The sequence below is a fragment of the Carassius gibelio genome, chromosome B21 (assembly GCF_023724105.1).
Source record: "Carassius gibelio isolate Cgi1373 ecotype wild population from Czech Republic chromosome B21, carGib1.2-hapl.c, whole genome shotgun sequence".
NCBI classification, from domain to species: Eukaryota; Metazoa; Chordata; class Actinopteri; order Cypriniformes; family Cyprinidae; genus Carassius; species Carassius gibelio.
The window spans coordinates 3,147,951-3,164,506 of NC_068416.1; the positions used below are offsets into that span (position 1 = coordinate 3,147,951).

The 16,556-nt window shown below is 38.6% G+C and overlaps 2 protein-coding genes across 2 annotated transcripts in view; both read right to left on the bottom strand.

The window, feature by feature from the left end:
* The window catches only part of slco2b1 (solute carrier organic anion transporter family, member 2B1), a 34,092-nt gene extending 24,850 nt beyond the window's left edge, over positions 1-9,242 (bottom strand). The window contains exons 1-2 of the mRNA XM_052588173.1: positions 9,165-9,242; positions 8,328-8,433 (exon numbers count right to left, since the gene is read on the bottom strand). Coding sequence (XP_052444133.1) covers positions 8,328-8,405 — 78 coding nt within the window. The 5' untranslated portion in view covers positions 8,406-8,433; positions 9,165-9,242. The remainder of the gene's footprint in view (positions 1-8,327; positions 8,434-9,164) is intronic.
* LOC127986006 (uncharacterized) overlaps positions 1-16,556 on the bottom strand; it is a gene marked incomplete at its 5' end in the record, with an annotated part of 403,871 nt that overhangs the window by 232,946 nt on the left and 154,369 nt on the right. The window lies entirely within an intron of this gene.

Sequence of the window (16,556 nt, forward strand, 5' to 3'; positions counted from 1 at the left end):
TCACATTTTGGAACCAAACTCTTTATATACAGTATACATTTCTTTTGTCCTCAAATTCTGTCTTGTAACTTCTCTCTCAGGTACAGGTACATACCTGACTGAAAGACTCATTATGCAACTCACTATGTGGGCCTTTGTCTTCTCAGGTGTGAATCACACTATTATTCATGATCATTCACACGACTCTTCGCATACAGGCTTTCTAGACAAAAAGTGACTTAGAAAATTTAAATCAATATTTTGTTTTCTGTGAATGAGTGAACAGGATAATTTTCACATAATTTTGAAGCAAAACTCTAGGCTACAAGGTCCAATTCTCAAATGTCTTCTGAAGTAATTAGGGCCCGAACACTGGTGGTGTGAGGACCCCCTTGGAATTGCTTTGTTTATTATTAATATTCTTCCGCTTCTTCTTCTCCAAAGTGAATTGCATTTTTAGGGCCTAAACCCTAAAACTCATTTACATCTGATATAGGTTTCAGAAGTGGGTGTGGCAAAATGGCTCGATAGCACCACCTGTAAAATTTCAACAGAGTGGGCCTCGAGGTACATTTTACGTACATCCATGAAAATAGGTACACATTAGGGATGGGCATGTCTGCTTTTTTTTCAACCCGTGGATCTCACTTTTCTTAAATGATTTGACCTGCCCCGCAAATAAAGTTACATTTCTTGACCCACCCGACTTACCACGTGCATCGGGGACATTACAGAAGTTACATTGCTGTTTAGACCTTCGTATTATAACCTTATCAAAGAACCTAATAAAATATGAAAATTAATAATCCAAATATTTAATATAGGCTATAGGGAATTACACTAGTGATGGTTCGTACATGATTGAATATTTTAGGTGAACAAATCGTTCTCGTTCACCGAATCCATTGACTCATATTTCTCGTTCACTGAAGTTCCTCGCTCCACAGCAGCTTTCATATAACATTATCCAGAGAAACAAATGTTAATGATAAATCCCCTGTTATGTTTGTACTGGCTACTGTATACAGGCCACCAGGGCACCATACAGACTTTATAAAAGAGTTTGGTGATTTTACATCTAAGTTAGTTCTGGCTGCAGATAAAGTTTTAATAGTCAGTGATTTTAATATCCATGTTGATAATGAAAAAGATGCATTGGGTTCAGCATTTATAGACATTCTGAACTCTATTGTTAGACAACACGTTTCAGGACCTATTCATTGTCGAAATCATACTTTAGATTTATTACTGTTACATGGAATTGATGTTGATAGTGTTGAAATTATGCAGCCAACTGATGATATCTCAGATCATTATTTAGTTTTGTGCAAACTTCATATAGCCAAAATTGTACATTTTACTTCTTGTTACAAGTATGGAAGAACCATGAGACTGCTTTTTAAGTTATCTTCCTGATGTATCCAAATTCCTTAGCATATCCAAAACTTGATGATGTAACAGAAACTATGGACTCTCTCTTTTCTAGCACTTTAAATATAGTTGCTCCTTTACACTTAAGGAAGGTTAAGGAAAACAGTTTGACACCATGGTATAATGAGCATACTCGCACCCTAAAGAGAGCAGCCCGTAAAATGGAGCGCAGCTGGAGGAAAACAAAACTAGAGGTATTTCGTATTGCTTGGCGGGAAAGTAACCTATCCTACAGAAAAGCATTAAAAACTGCTAGATCTGATTACTTTTCTTCTCTTTTAGAAGAAAACCAACATAACCCCAGGTATTTATTCTATACATTGGCTAAATTAACGAAAGATAAAGGCTCAACAAGTGTTGATATTTCCCAACACCACAGCAGTAATGACTTTATGAACTACTTTACTTCTAAAATCGATACTATTAGAGATAAAAAGCATTAATCAGCATTAACCATTCAGCCGCCAGCTACTCGTTTTCTACTATAGGAGAGGAAGAATTGTATAAACTTGTTAAATCATCTAAACCAACAACATGTATGTTAGACCCTATACCATCTAAGCTCCTAAAAGAGGTCCTTCCAGAAGTCATAGATCCTCTTCTGACTATTATTAATTCCTCATTGTCATTAGGATATGTCCCCAAAACCTTTAAACTGGCTGTTATTAAGCCTTTCATCAAAAAACCACAACTTGACCCCAAAGAACTAGTTAATTATAGACCAATTTCGAATCTCCCCTTTCTGTCCAAGATAATAGAAAAGGTGGCCCCCTCACAATTATATTCCTTCTAAGAAAAAAATGGTATATGTGAGGATTTAGACCGTATCATAGTACTGAGACTGCTCTCCTTAGAGTTACAAATAATCTGCTCTTATCATCTGATTGTGGGTGTATCTCTCTATTAGTTTTATTGGATCTTACTGCTGCGTTTGACACAATTGACCAAAATATTATTTTGCATAGACTTGAACACTTTGTTGGCATTAATGGAAGTGCATTAGCATGGTTTAAATCATACTTATATGACCGCCATCAGTTCGTAGCAGTGAATGAAGATGTATCATATCGATCACAAGTGCAGTATGGAGTACCTCAAGGCTCAGTACTAGGGCCGCTACTCTTCATGCTTTATATGTTACCCTTGGGAGATATCATCAGGAAACATGGTGTTAGCTTTCACTGTTATGCTGATGATACTCAGCTCTATATTTCTTCATGGCCCGGTGAAACACACCAATTTGAAAAACTAATGGAATGCATAGTCGATATAAAAAACTGGATGACGAGTAATTTCTTACTGCTAAATTCTGAAAAAACAGAGGTTTTAATTATAGGGCCTAAAAACTCTGCTTGTAATAACCTAGAACACTGTCTAAGACTTAATGGTTGCTCTGTCAATTCTTTGTCATCAGTTAGGAACCTAGGTGTGCTATTTGATCAAAATCATTCCTTTGAAAGCCACATTTCTAGCATTTGTAAAACTGCATTTTTCCATCTTAAAAATATATGTAAATTTTGTATAGAACATTTTATCTAAACATTGTATGTTTTAGATTTTAAAATATTGCTTATTACTTATAAAGCCCTGAATGGTTTAGCACCTCAGTATTTGAATGAGCTCCTTTTAAATTATAATCCTCTACGTCCGCTACGTTCTGAAAACTCAGGCAATTTGATAATACCTAGAATATCAAAATCAACTGCGGGTGGCAGATCCTTTTCCTTTTTGGCGCCTAAACTCTGGAATAACCTTCCTAACATTGTTCGGGAAGCAGACACACTCTTGCAGTTTAAATCTAGATTAAATACCCATCTCTTTAACCTGGCTTACACATAACATACTAATATGCTTTTAATATCCAAATCCATTAAAGGATTTTTAGGCTGCATTAATTAGGTAAACCGGAACCGGGAACACTTCCCATAACACCCTATGTACTTGCTACATCATTAGAAGAATGGCATCTACGCTAATATTTGTCTGTTTCTCTCTTATTTCGAGGTCACTGTAGCCACCAGATCCAGTCTGTATCCACATCAGAGCACCTAGAAAGGACCTCTACTACCAGGACCAGGACAACTAGAGCCCCAGATACAGATAACCTGTAAAGACCTTGTCTCAGAGGACCATCAGGACAAGACCACAGGAAACAGATGATTCTTCTGCACAATCTGACTTGCTGCAGCCTGGAATTGAACTACTGGTTTCGTCTGGTGAGAGGAGAACTGGCCCCCCAACTGTGCTCGGTTCTTTGCCGCTGTCGCCTCTGGCTTTGTTAGTTTGGGTCACTTCATCTACAGTGATATCATTGACTTGATCGCAAATAAATGCACAGACATTATTTAACTGAACAGAGATGACATCACTGAATTCAATGATGAACTGCCTTTAACTATCATTTTGCATTATTGACACACTGTTTTCCTAATGAATGTATTTTGTTTAAAGCGCTATATAAATAAAGGTGACTTGACTTGACAATAATTTCAAGAATGAAATTATTGAGTATACAGGGTCAGTAGACCAAGCATGTGAATCTCGATCAGCAATCCGCAGATACAAAGCGTAGTTATAGGTGCACATACACTTGTTTTCGTTATGAGACGACCCACGCATCACTAGTACACACGTGTAGCACACCATTACCTACAAAAAAGTATCTTGGTACAAAATCTAAAACCCGACAGGAAGTACATTATTTTGAATTTCTTGTACTATTTTTGTGCAGTTTTTGCCATTTCCATGCAAAAATAACAAACAAACAAACTCCTCCTACAGTTTTAATCGGATCATCAAAGGAAGTTGCTGTAACTAAGGCAAGCAATGTCCGATCTGCCCCAAACTTCACACATTTAACAAGAGTCCCATCCTGAACACATCAACATGCCCATATTAGGTTATAGTCATAGAGCCGCCTGCTGGCAACAGGAACTGTCATGTTTAACACTGATATGGACTCCCATTAAATTATTAAATTAATAAATTAATAACATTAAAACCTGTCAGCAAGTGCTAAATACACTGGCAACATGCTATAAACATACTAAAACATGCTAGCAGTACTAGCAGCAGGTTTCAGTTATAGACATACCGCCACCTGCTGGCAACAGGAAGTGACATTTTTTTAACACTGTTATGGACTCCTAGCAACATAATAAAAAGCATCAACAAGTGATAAAAAAGCTAGCTAGTAACATTCTAGAAGCATGAAAAAACATGCTAGCAAGTGTTAAAAATGCTATTAATGCAGAGAAACATTATTGTAACTCGTGCATACATTGTCCAATCTGCTTCAAACTTTACAAGTTTTTATTAGAGTCCTGACCTGAAGATATCTACATGCTCATATTTGGTTTTAATTATAGTGCCAGATACTGGCAACAGGAAGTAACATATTTTACACTATTATGCACTATTAACAACACAGTTAAATATGCAATTTTGTGTGCTAAAGAATGTTATTAATACTTTGAAACAGGAAGTTGTTGTAACTCATGCATACAATGCCCAATCTGTCTCAAATGTCACAAGTTTTATAAGAGTCCAGGCCTGAACACATCTAAAGGCCGATATTCAATTATAATTATAGTGCCAAAAAAATATTTACCATTTTATAAGCATATGGCCCAACGTTTGCTGTTCACCTATGGCCACCGGGTGGTGGTGATCCCGAGTGAGAGGGCCCTTTCATCACTGCTTGCGAACTTTAATGTTATGTATGTGTTTTATGGCTTTATTCAAGTGATTTAAAAAATATAATTATTTTCACTGACCACACAAACATTCCTTTCTCAAAAGCACAATCATGTATATACATGCTGAACACATTTACATTTAGCCCAGTTTGTGCTGATAACAGTGTTATTAGATTTAAGCCATTAATATGTTTATAAAAAAAGCACAAATGTCAGAGTTAATCAACACTTCTCCAGGCCCCCAAAACACCATTAGACCTTAGGGGATCAAGCAATGGTATTTCTAAAGAGTTGGTTTAGTCCAGCCCTTAACAGGTAAGTTATTTTAGGGTATGCAACTCAGGCCCTTGGCTGAAGGGGATAATGCTACCGACTACTGTCAAGAGGTCTTTGGGGCAACTCCCATGGCTATGTTAGAGTTGGTACTTAAGGCTGATTTATACTTCGCGGACCTATGCCATAGACTAATAATCAGTTTTCATAAATACTTCTGTGTCATTGTCCGTGTTGATGTGCAGTACACATACAAACTGCTAGTCTGCAGTGACCACAGGCTTGTTGCTTGTGTAACCCGCAGACCATGGCAAAAGTCGAAGAAAAAGTGGCTCATCTGAGAAGCATTATAGCTGTGACGTGGCAAATAAATATCAAATCAATAAATTATTTAAAACCAGGGCTTGAAAACGAAAAAAATAACTCATTCGGTTCACTCTGAGCAAAATCGATATGCTAACGTTTCTGTTCTGCTTTCCTCTGATATTGTTACCATTCCGAAACCGGTTCGGGTGGGAAAAATACTGGTTAATAACGTTTTTTTTTTTTTTTCTTTTAACAATATTCTTTGCATATAATTTGCCTAATAATAATATAAAAATAATAAAGTATAGTGTTTTCTTTACTCAAAAAGAAAAGGAAAAAATTGAGATCTAACGCTTAGTCACAGTCAAACAGCATAATCTCTAGATTTTGGCCAATTTTGAGAGTAAAAAAGTAAAAAAGAAAAGAAAATCTTAAGTCGCGGCTCACATCGCAACGTTAAAATGTTATTTATTATATAGTGTTTGTACTTTCAATTATTATTATTTAAAATAATCTTGTTGGTAAATGGTTAACAATCGGTTAAGGAGTGTCGGTTAGGAAAAATATCCGAAAATAACATCCGTCACAGTGCAAAGAATATAGAATAATAGTTACTGTATAATAAGTAATGCTGTATATGCGTTCAAAAGTCAGACTCCAAATTTCATTCTAAAAATTATTTTGAGGTTAATATATCAAATGAAAACTGTTCAGCTTCCAGGAAATTTGAGAAGCTCTGTTAGGCTATTTTAGTTCCCCTCACTACACAACAAATCATTTCAATTAACAGTATTTAGTAAAGAACAAGAATTACAAATATAAGAAGCTATAGCAATATTAATGACAAACCAAAACAAATTAATTTAGGCCAAAACGAAACTGAAACCAACGTTGGGTCTCTCATTCGATACAAAATCAAATGTTTCCGTATTTGCGATGTATTTGAATGCCAAATAAATGCCAAATGAATTGCCTAGCTATGTTTACAGTGTTTATTATAGCCTAATTTTTGTAAACATTTTGCGTCTGCATTGTCTATTTCTGAATGAAATAAATTTTTCTATATATATATATATATATATATATATGTTGTGTAGCGTATTTTAACCATGCAGCAAACCTTTTAAAATATTTTGATAATTTACTGAAAACAAATAAATTACTTTTTAAACCGTTTAACTGATTATTAATCGGTCAAAATTAGCTGATACAGTTTGCTGCATTCATGAACGAATCAGCAGAGTTTGAACAAGCTTTTGTCATCGTTGAATCTTTCTGAGATGTTTCCAAATGTTGAAATTGGGTTGCACATCTATCTGTGCATAATGGTGTCCAATGACTCCGGCAAGCAGAGCTTCTCAAAGTTGTGAATAATCAAAGGAAAGCTGCTGTCCTCTTTTCTTGGCCAGGAAAGGCTAAGCATGCTGGAGCTTAAGTGTCAAATGCACATGCACCAACGCAGAGAAAAAAAATAGGCCCTTTTTGTGCTGCAGAATCTCAGCCCAAATTTGGTCTTATTCCGGCCTTGAAGGCGGTGCATTGCCATTGAGACTTGCCTATGATGAGTTCACAGCTGAGCAGACATTTCACTCATTGTGTTTAGCATCACATTTGCATATGCCACACTGATGGAATTCGTGATTGGTTGACAGCAAATTTCAAATATTAAATGGAACGATAAAATAACATTATTGATCGGTTAGTGGCCATTTAAAATTTTCGATTCTGTTTGGAACTATAACATTTTATTTTTTTCCTGTTTCTGGTTCTGTTCCTGTCAAAATTTCGTTCGTTTCTGGTTTTCATTTTTATTTCTTGAACTGGTTTAGAGCCCTGTTTAAAACTACAAAAGGAGACAACGACAGAACAGGAGATGGCAGCATTCTTTCAGTCTCCACAAGGACTTGTACTACAGCAGATCAACATTGTTTGTCATGGACAATTACTAATGTATAATGCTATTTAGTATAATAAATGATAATACACTTTTTCTTTGCTTTGTTTTATTTTATATAATAAAGTGTAACAATAAAATATATTAAAGTGCACATAAACACACACAAAACTCTAGTACATACGGAGGGAGGGGTTCTAGCAGACCAATCACAGTCCGAATAGAAATGATCCATAGTTAGATTTTTTAAGACGTGCATGTCAGGCTAGATAGTGTAAGGGAGTGCGTCTATGCATTTTTAGTGCTCGCCGTGGTTTCTGGCATGCCTTCCCCTAAGCATGACAGCATGGGTATACCGTTCCCCATAGTGACCTCTTTAAGTAGATGACACAGATCGAAGTTCCCTCAGAAGGGAACATCTCAGGCTATGTATGTAACCATGGTTCCCTGAGAAGGGAACAAGACACTGCATCCTCTTGTTCCATTGCCATGCTTTGGACACAAGCTTCATACGAAGAAGCGGATGACGTGTTCTCCCAGAGCCATTTTATACTGTGGTCGTGCTGGGTGTTGACGTCACAGGCTGTTGCCGGCCAATGTTATTGTCGTGTTTAGATGTATGCTTCAAACACCGGTCATGCTGAAGGCATTCCCCCATAGCGAACTCTACAGGTTGCAGTGTCTCATTCACTTTTAGGGAACCATTATTACATACGTAACCTGAGACGTTAAATTTGGAATCTTACCTTGATGTTGTTAAAGAGACCAATTGATCTGCAAGGTCTCGATGTCTGTGGGTTTCCCTGGACTTCAATAGCTGTCATTTTGTTTTATCCCAAAATGTAACACATTCTGGAAAGAAAAAAAAAATCATAGCTATTAATAGTATCTTCCTTTTTCTCAGCAAAACAAATATGAATTCCCCTATTTTAAATTTTTCTTTTTTCTTTTTGATCTAGAAATCTCCAATCTGCAATCCATTACATCTTGTTTACTGCATGCTTTTAAACGTACAGGGTATGCTTGTGTTTTTCAGCTTAAATATCATTATATTTTGTTCATTAATGTGCAGTTTTTTAAGGTTGTTTTTATGATGACATTTTTTTTCAGGTAGTTGGCTGCTCACACAAAAGCAGCATGGCTTAGTTCCCATCTGTTTCTAAGGAACAGGGAAAGAAGTTAAACTAGTATCACTATTGAGCAAGACTTTGCTCCAAAGGTGCCTTTGTCTTTACAGCTAGTGATTCGATTCAGTGCTTTCAAATATTTGAATTCAACACCAAAATAGAAGTACTGAGGAGAAAGTGTCCAGATAGAGGCTACTCAGTATAATACAACTGAGATAAAATTTTACTTATTAAAGAATGCATTCATTTCGACTTTTTAAGTATAAAAAACACATATAATTGATATTTCTTACGCATTATCAACATCTCTATGACCACATCTATATGTGCATCTTGATTAGCCTATAGCATTGTATTAATAAAACTAAATTCAGTCCATAATTATGCCACATTCCAATTAGTGTGTCCAAGCTGTTCAAGTAAGTTGAGTTCATGAATTAACAGAAGTGTACTTACAGCTTGCTGAGACTGAAGAGTTGGAGAAAGTCTACTTTCACTTTAAGGAAGTTAGGTACAGTACAAAAAGTCTCGAGGTGGGCGGGCTTTCAGGATTGTGCAATCTCAGCTAGTACTTGGAAGTGATTTCATATATATATATATATATATATATATATATATATATATATATATATATATATATATATATATATATATATATATATATAAGAAAGACATATTTAACATAGTTTGCAAATCTATGCAGGTCTCATTACTGACGATGGATACAAACAAAAGACGGCTAAAAAGGTCTGACCAGCAGATGGAGACAAAGGACAGTTTTAAAACTACACTCTCTTTATATGACAGCATCGCATTCACAAGAAAAGACACTGGAAAAGAGTGTTGTTGGATTTAAGGTAGTCTTTAGTTTCTGTTCTGATATTGGTGGAAAGCATGTAAACAAGTGAGAAATTTGGTTATAGATCAGATCACATCTGATGATGGCTGACTCTCCTTCATTTGTCCCTAAATATATGAAGCAAGATAGCTTACTTGTTAATACCCTAACTGTTGTACAGTATATCTCCTCGCATAATAGTAAATTTCTCAGAGTTACATATTACACTTTTTTTTTTAAGATAGGTACTCACAAGACCAATTTTAACTTGTCATGAAAATAAAATAATTTCAGCAAAGTCTTTCAAGTGCTATGGAACATATATGGACATATATAATATAATGCAGTGTAAATTTATTCATTTTAAGTTATTGGCTTGCATTTTTCTATCTATTTTTTCTATTTTTCTTGCATTGAAACATAAAATTACAAGTTAAATGGTGGTTAAAGGGATAGTTCACACAAAACTGAAAATTTTGTCATTACTCAAATGTCATTCCAAACAAGTAAAACCTTTGTTCATCTTCTGAACACAAATTAGGATATGTTTATTAAATCTGAGTCTCCAGCGAGGGTATTAACATGGTCAATATACAGAAAAAGTAAGGAAATTGTTAATAGTCCATGTAACATCAATGGTTCAACCGTAATTTTAAGAAGTTGCTGGTGTTGGCGCAGTGGATAAGGCACATGCCTTTGGTGTGAGAGACCCGGGTTTGAATCCACTGTGAGACACCAATGTGTCCCTGAGCAAGAAACTTCCAGTATGAAAAAGTGAATGTTATATTCAAAGGGTATTAAAGTGCGCGAGACGTGACTTCTATGCAAACCTCATGATAATGGTTAAGGTACATGAAAGGAAAAATTAGGGAATGTCAGGCCCTTTAAAAGTATTTTATATGACTTATTCCAAGTTTCTAGCTTTGTGTTATATATAAGGTATAAAAAAGTTGCTAGATTAAGCGGTCGCATGACAAAAGAACCAAAGGCATGTTTGTCAAACAAAGCTTTCAGAACATTCGGGCTACATCACACAAATCGCTTGCAATATGGATTTTAATAATTATGTAATATTGTTTATGATGCCTTTCTTGCCAAAATGATTATAACTGCTTATTTAAATTATTAATGCATTAATAAAATATTTTAGTAAAATATAAACATTTATATTTTATGTAAAAAAAAAAAAAAATCTTTTAAGTGGTGCTTCTAGTCCCCCATACTGGTCACTGCATGTTTGCATTACTACAGTGGAGAATCATGACAACTTTTATTTTTGGGTGAAGTGTACAGATGTCCCATGGGCTGGAAGCCAGTGTGAGAGAGTTGCGGGTTCGCTGACAGACTGTCTTTTGACTCATTGGGCCACTGTTGCTACATCTTGCATTCACTGATCATGCACATGTGTTTTTATGCCTTGCCAACTTAAACATTTGGTTTTCTATGATGTACCGAACATTATTTTTGTGAACGCTGTTAACATTATCTGGCTGGCTGACATAGACCAGGTCTGGCGAAGTTGCAAGAATGACTTGTGATAGTCTTGAATGAAATGAGAATAGATGGGCCATAATTGACATCCTAATGCAAACATTTTTATGGTGAGTTTCTTTGCTCCAGCATAATGCTCAGGAAGGGTGCTGCATCTCGGTGCGCTCATAAGCCACCACCTGGGTTTGGGAAAGGACCTGGAGTCATGCCAGGGTCCGCTGTGGAGAAGGCCAAGCCAGCGACACATAGATTCCAGAGCTGTCAGGGCTCCAGCTCCTGCTCCGTAAGCATCTTCAACTGCTGATCCAGTCAGACAGCTGTGAGCTGCAATTCCAACCCGGATTTACGGGATGAAAACCATTATTTCTCAACTGAAATGCAAGATGGGTTTCTTGCACCGAGGACGATTGGACCAGCTCTGTGCAGTGACCCAAGACATAATGTTAAATCCATCTGTTCACATTCCTGTGGGTAGCTTTAAAGGTAAAACTGTTATTACCACACGCTGTACAGACCAAAAGTTTGGACACACCTTCTCATTCAAAGACTTTTCTTTATTTTCATGACTATGAAAATTGTAGAGTCCCACTGAAGGCATCAAGGTCTATTTGACCAAGAAGGAGAGTGATGGGGTGCTACACCAGATGACCTGGCCTCCACAGTAGCCGGACCTGAAGCCAGTCGGGATGGTTTAGGGGAAGACCATTTCAGGTGAAGCTCAACAAGTGAAGCTCATCATGAGAATGCCAAGGGTGTGCAAAGCAGTAAGGTATCAAAGCAAAAGGTGGCTACTTTGAAGAACCTAGAATATTACATATTTTCAGTTGTTCCATATATAATTCCACATGTGTTAATTCATAGTTTTGATGCCTTCAGTGTGAATCTACAATTTTCATAGTCATGAAAATAAAGAAAACTCTTTGAATGTGTGTGTGTGTGTGTGTCTGTCTGTATGTATGTATGTATGTAAATATACATATATATATACACATATACATATATATATATATATATATATATATATATATATATATGTGTGTGTGTGTGTGTGTGTGTGTGTGTGTGTGTGTGTGTGTGCGTGTGTGTGTCATGGAAATCTCGCTGTACTGTTGATGGAATATTGAAGTCGTATTATATTGTGTCAGTTTTAGAAGATTTTTTGTCTGATGCAAAAAAAACATAAATGTATTTTCTGTAGGTATTACTTCACTGTTGTCATTGTAAAGAAAGAGCTCTAGATAACAATACCACCATAAATGTCTTGAGCAGCTGTTTAGTGAATGCTTTTTCTGTTAAGTCTTGGAATTTGTGCGCGTGGGGGAGCAGGGTAAATAGCTATATTGTGGTATATGGTTCTGTAGTGATATTCTGTCTAAAGGGATATGAACTATGATAAAGAGTAACACAACTTCTGTTTTGGGAAGAGGCACAAGAAAATAGATGACGGTCCGAAGGCATTCATTTGATAAATTTACTTTAAATGTTTAGCCATTTTAGGAGGGTTTTGTCCTCCTCTCCCTGTCTTCTACTCTTTTTCTGTCTAAACTATCTAATGACAACAAATAATATTTGGAAAAAAGGGAGATGTTGGGCATTTTGACACAATTTGCAAGGCAATTTGGTGCTGATGGGTCAGTGACAAATAAGAGTATTCAAAATGAATGTGCAAAGTTTATAGAAAGGTATTCTCTGCATTCTTGTCAGCCTTTTTTATACCATTTTCCGCAAATATGCATGTCTCTGAATGAAATGTTTTGTGGTTAAACCATAAAGCAGGGATAGACAACTCCGGTCCTGGAAGGGCCACTGTCCTGCAGAATTTAGCTCCAACCCTTATTAAACACACCTGAACAAGGCAATTAGTGTTTTCGGGATTACTAGATAGATACAGGCAGGTGAGTTTTTATGAGGGCTGAAGCTAAACTCTGCAGGATAGTGGCCCTCCAGGACCGGAGTTGTCTATCCCTGCCATAAAGTATAAATCTTGGATAATACGAGATGAGCAGGAATAATACTGCAAAATTGCAAAAACTGGAGAGACGCTGAGCTTCGCGATGTATTCAGACCAAGATGGCGACGCGAACACATCGCGAGGCTCAGCGTCTCTCCAGTTTTTGCAATTTTGCAGTATTATTCCTGCTCATCTCGGGTCTGTTCGTATTGAACAGCTTTACTTTAACATCATACACCCGACAGGAGCTTTTGGATATCGGTGAGGACTTTACCAGCAGTTTTATCACCAATCTTCGACTCATCCCAGAGATCGCTAGAACACCCGAGGCTTCGCACTCTACCTGGCCGGGCGAAAGTGCTCGCAGGCGGCGTCAAGATCGTAAACAAAGGCGGGGGAAGCGCGGAGGTCTAAGAGTCAAGCTAAAGCTAACACCGCTCCGGCTCTCTTTACCCAGCATTTTCCTCGCTAATGTGCGGTCACTGGTGAACAAAATGGATGAGTTACGACTCCGCATCACCCACAGTAAGAGACTTCTGGACTGCAATGTCATGGTTTTCACAGAAACATGGCTACACAGCGACGTACCCAACAATGCTATTGAGCTAGCAGGACGCTACACGCTCCGGGCAGATAGAACGGCAGATGACTCCGGCAAGACAAGAGGTGGTGGATTGTGCATTTATGTCAACAAAGCTTGGTGTACGAACACTGTCATTGTTGGGAGACACTGCTCAGCTAACCTAGAGTTTCTCATGGTTAAATGTAGATCTTTTTATCTGCCATGGGAGTTCACTTCCACCATAATAACCGCAGTCTATATTCCACCGGATGCTAATGCCAAGCTTGCTTTGAACGAACTTCATGCAGCCATTAGTAAACAACAGACTGCTCACCCAGAGGCTGCTTTTATTGTCGCGGGTGATTTTAATCACTGCAAATTAAAAACTGTACTCCCCAAATTTCACCAGCATGTTTCCTGCCACACCAGAGGAGACAAAACTTTGGATCATGTTTATACAAACATCAATGGAGCTTACATCGCGAGCCCCCTCCCCCACCTCGGACAGTCTGATCACCTTTCTTTGTTTCTCACCCCTAAGTATTCACCCCTCATCAACCGTGTGAAGCCATCAGTGAGGACCATCAAAGTGTGGCCAACTGGAGCAGACTCTTTACTTCAAGACAGGTTTCAACACACTGACTGGAGTATGTTTGCTTCACAGGCTGCCTGTGGCTCTCACACGGACATTGATATCTACACCTCCTCTGTACTGGATCACATCAACTCCACCATTGACAGTGTAACAACAGAAAAACAGATAACAACATACCCTAATCAGAAGCCATGGATGAACAAGGAGGTTCGACTTCTGCTGAAAGCCCGCAACACTGCCTTCAGGTCAGACGACGCTCAGGCCTACAGTAAATCCAGGGCTAACCTGAAAAGGGGCATCAAAAAGGCCAAGTACTGCTACAAGCTGAAGGTAGAGGAACACTTTTCCAACTCTGACCCCCGACGCATGTGGCAGGGCATCCAGATCATCAGTGACTACAAGTCAAGCAACTCCACACCAACAGTCAAGGACATCTTCTTCCTTAACGAGCTAAATTACTTTTATGCTCGCTTCAACAGCGACAGCAAGGAGATGGCCACCAAAATCTCACCCTCAGCAGACCACCAACCCCTTAAACTCACCTCCTCAGATGTCCACACTGCACTGAGCCGGATCAACGCACGCAAGGCTGCTGGCCCGGATGGCATTCCTGGACGTGTGCCTAGGGCATGTGCAGAGCACCTTGCAGGGGTCTTCACAGACATTTTCAACATGTCCCTCACCCAAGCAACTGTGCCAACATGTTTTAAGTCCACATCCATTGTGCCAGTACCGAAACACTCCTCTCCAATGTGCCTCAATCACACCCATCATTATGAAGTGCTTCGAGCGACTGGTCCTAGCACACCTCAAAGACTGCCTCTCACCCACACTGGACCCACACCAATTTGCCTACCGCAGAAATAGGAGCACAGAGGATGCAGTATGCACAGTGCTGCACTCTGCACTCACACACCTGGACCATAACAACACGTATGTTAGGATGTTGTTTGTTGACTTCAGTTCAGCATTTAACACCATCATTCCCTCCAAGCTGACCACAAAACTTGGAGACCTGGACTTTAACACCTCCAACACCTCCCTCTGCAACTGGATTATGGACTTTCTGACCAACAGGCCTCAGCATGTTCGGTCAGGCCACACCCACTCCACCACCATCACACTTAACACTGGAGTACCACAGGGCTGTGTGCTGAGCCCATTCCTCTACTCCCTTTACACCCACGACTGCAAGCCTGTGAATGGATCCAACTCCATCATTAAGTTTGCAGATGATACCACGGTGATTGGCCTCATCAGTGACAATGATGAGACTGCCTACAGGGAAGAGATACAGCACCTGGCCACATGGTGCGCTGACAATAACCTGCTCCTTAACACCAATAAGACCAAGGAGCTCATTGTGGACTTCAGGAAGAAGAATGGAAGCACTCATGACCCCATCCACATTAACGGGATGGTTGTTGAACGTGTCTCCAGCTTCAAGTTCCTGGGAACCACCATCTTGGAGGAACTGTCCTGGGCCACAAACACCTCCAGCCTGGTCAAGAAGGCTCACCAGCGCCTTTTCTTCCTCAGGACACTGAAGAAGAACCAGCTGTCTTCATCAATCCTGGTGAACTTCTACCGGTGTGCGATCGAGAGCATCCTGACCAGTTGCATCACAGTCTGGTATGGGAACTGGTCAGTGGCTGACCGCAAGGCACTGCAGAGGGTGGTGAAAACTGCCCAACGCATCACAGGGACACCACTTGCTGCTCTTGAGGACATCCAGAGGAAACGCTGTCTACGACGAGCTCCTCTCACCCTGACCACGGACAGTTTAACCTCCTCCCCTTCCGGGAGGCGTTTCAGGAGCCTCCGGACAAGGACCACAAGATTCAGGAACAGCTTTTTCCCTAAAGCTGTCTCCTTGCTGAACTCTGCCCTCTGACACCCCTCAACACCCCCCACACCACACATAGACTCCTCCCCCTCTTCAACACTCTGATTTATTTATTTATTCACAACAAGCAAAAAACAGTAACTTGTTATTACTTGCACTGCTGTCTGTTCATCCAGGAACACTGTATAATCCATTTGCACACTGAAATATTTTCTATGCACTTTACTGTCCATTGCAATACTGTAAATTATGTTCATAGTTCTGCCTATGGTGTACATACACTTTTACATAGCCCATCTGTATAGTATGTTAATAGTACACCTATCTGTATATCGTGCTTATAGTATTTAATATCTGTAAATTATGTCCATAATACTTACCTGTATAGTTATTGTACATATTATAGACCTTTATTCTGTACTTACTGCTTATTGCACTTCTGGTTAGATGCTAACTGCATTTCGTTGCCTTGTACCTACATGTGCAGTGACAATAAAGTTGAATCTAATCTAATCTAATCTAATATATATATTTTTTTCATTTTACTCACAATTTCTATATTTGC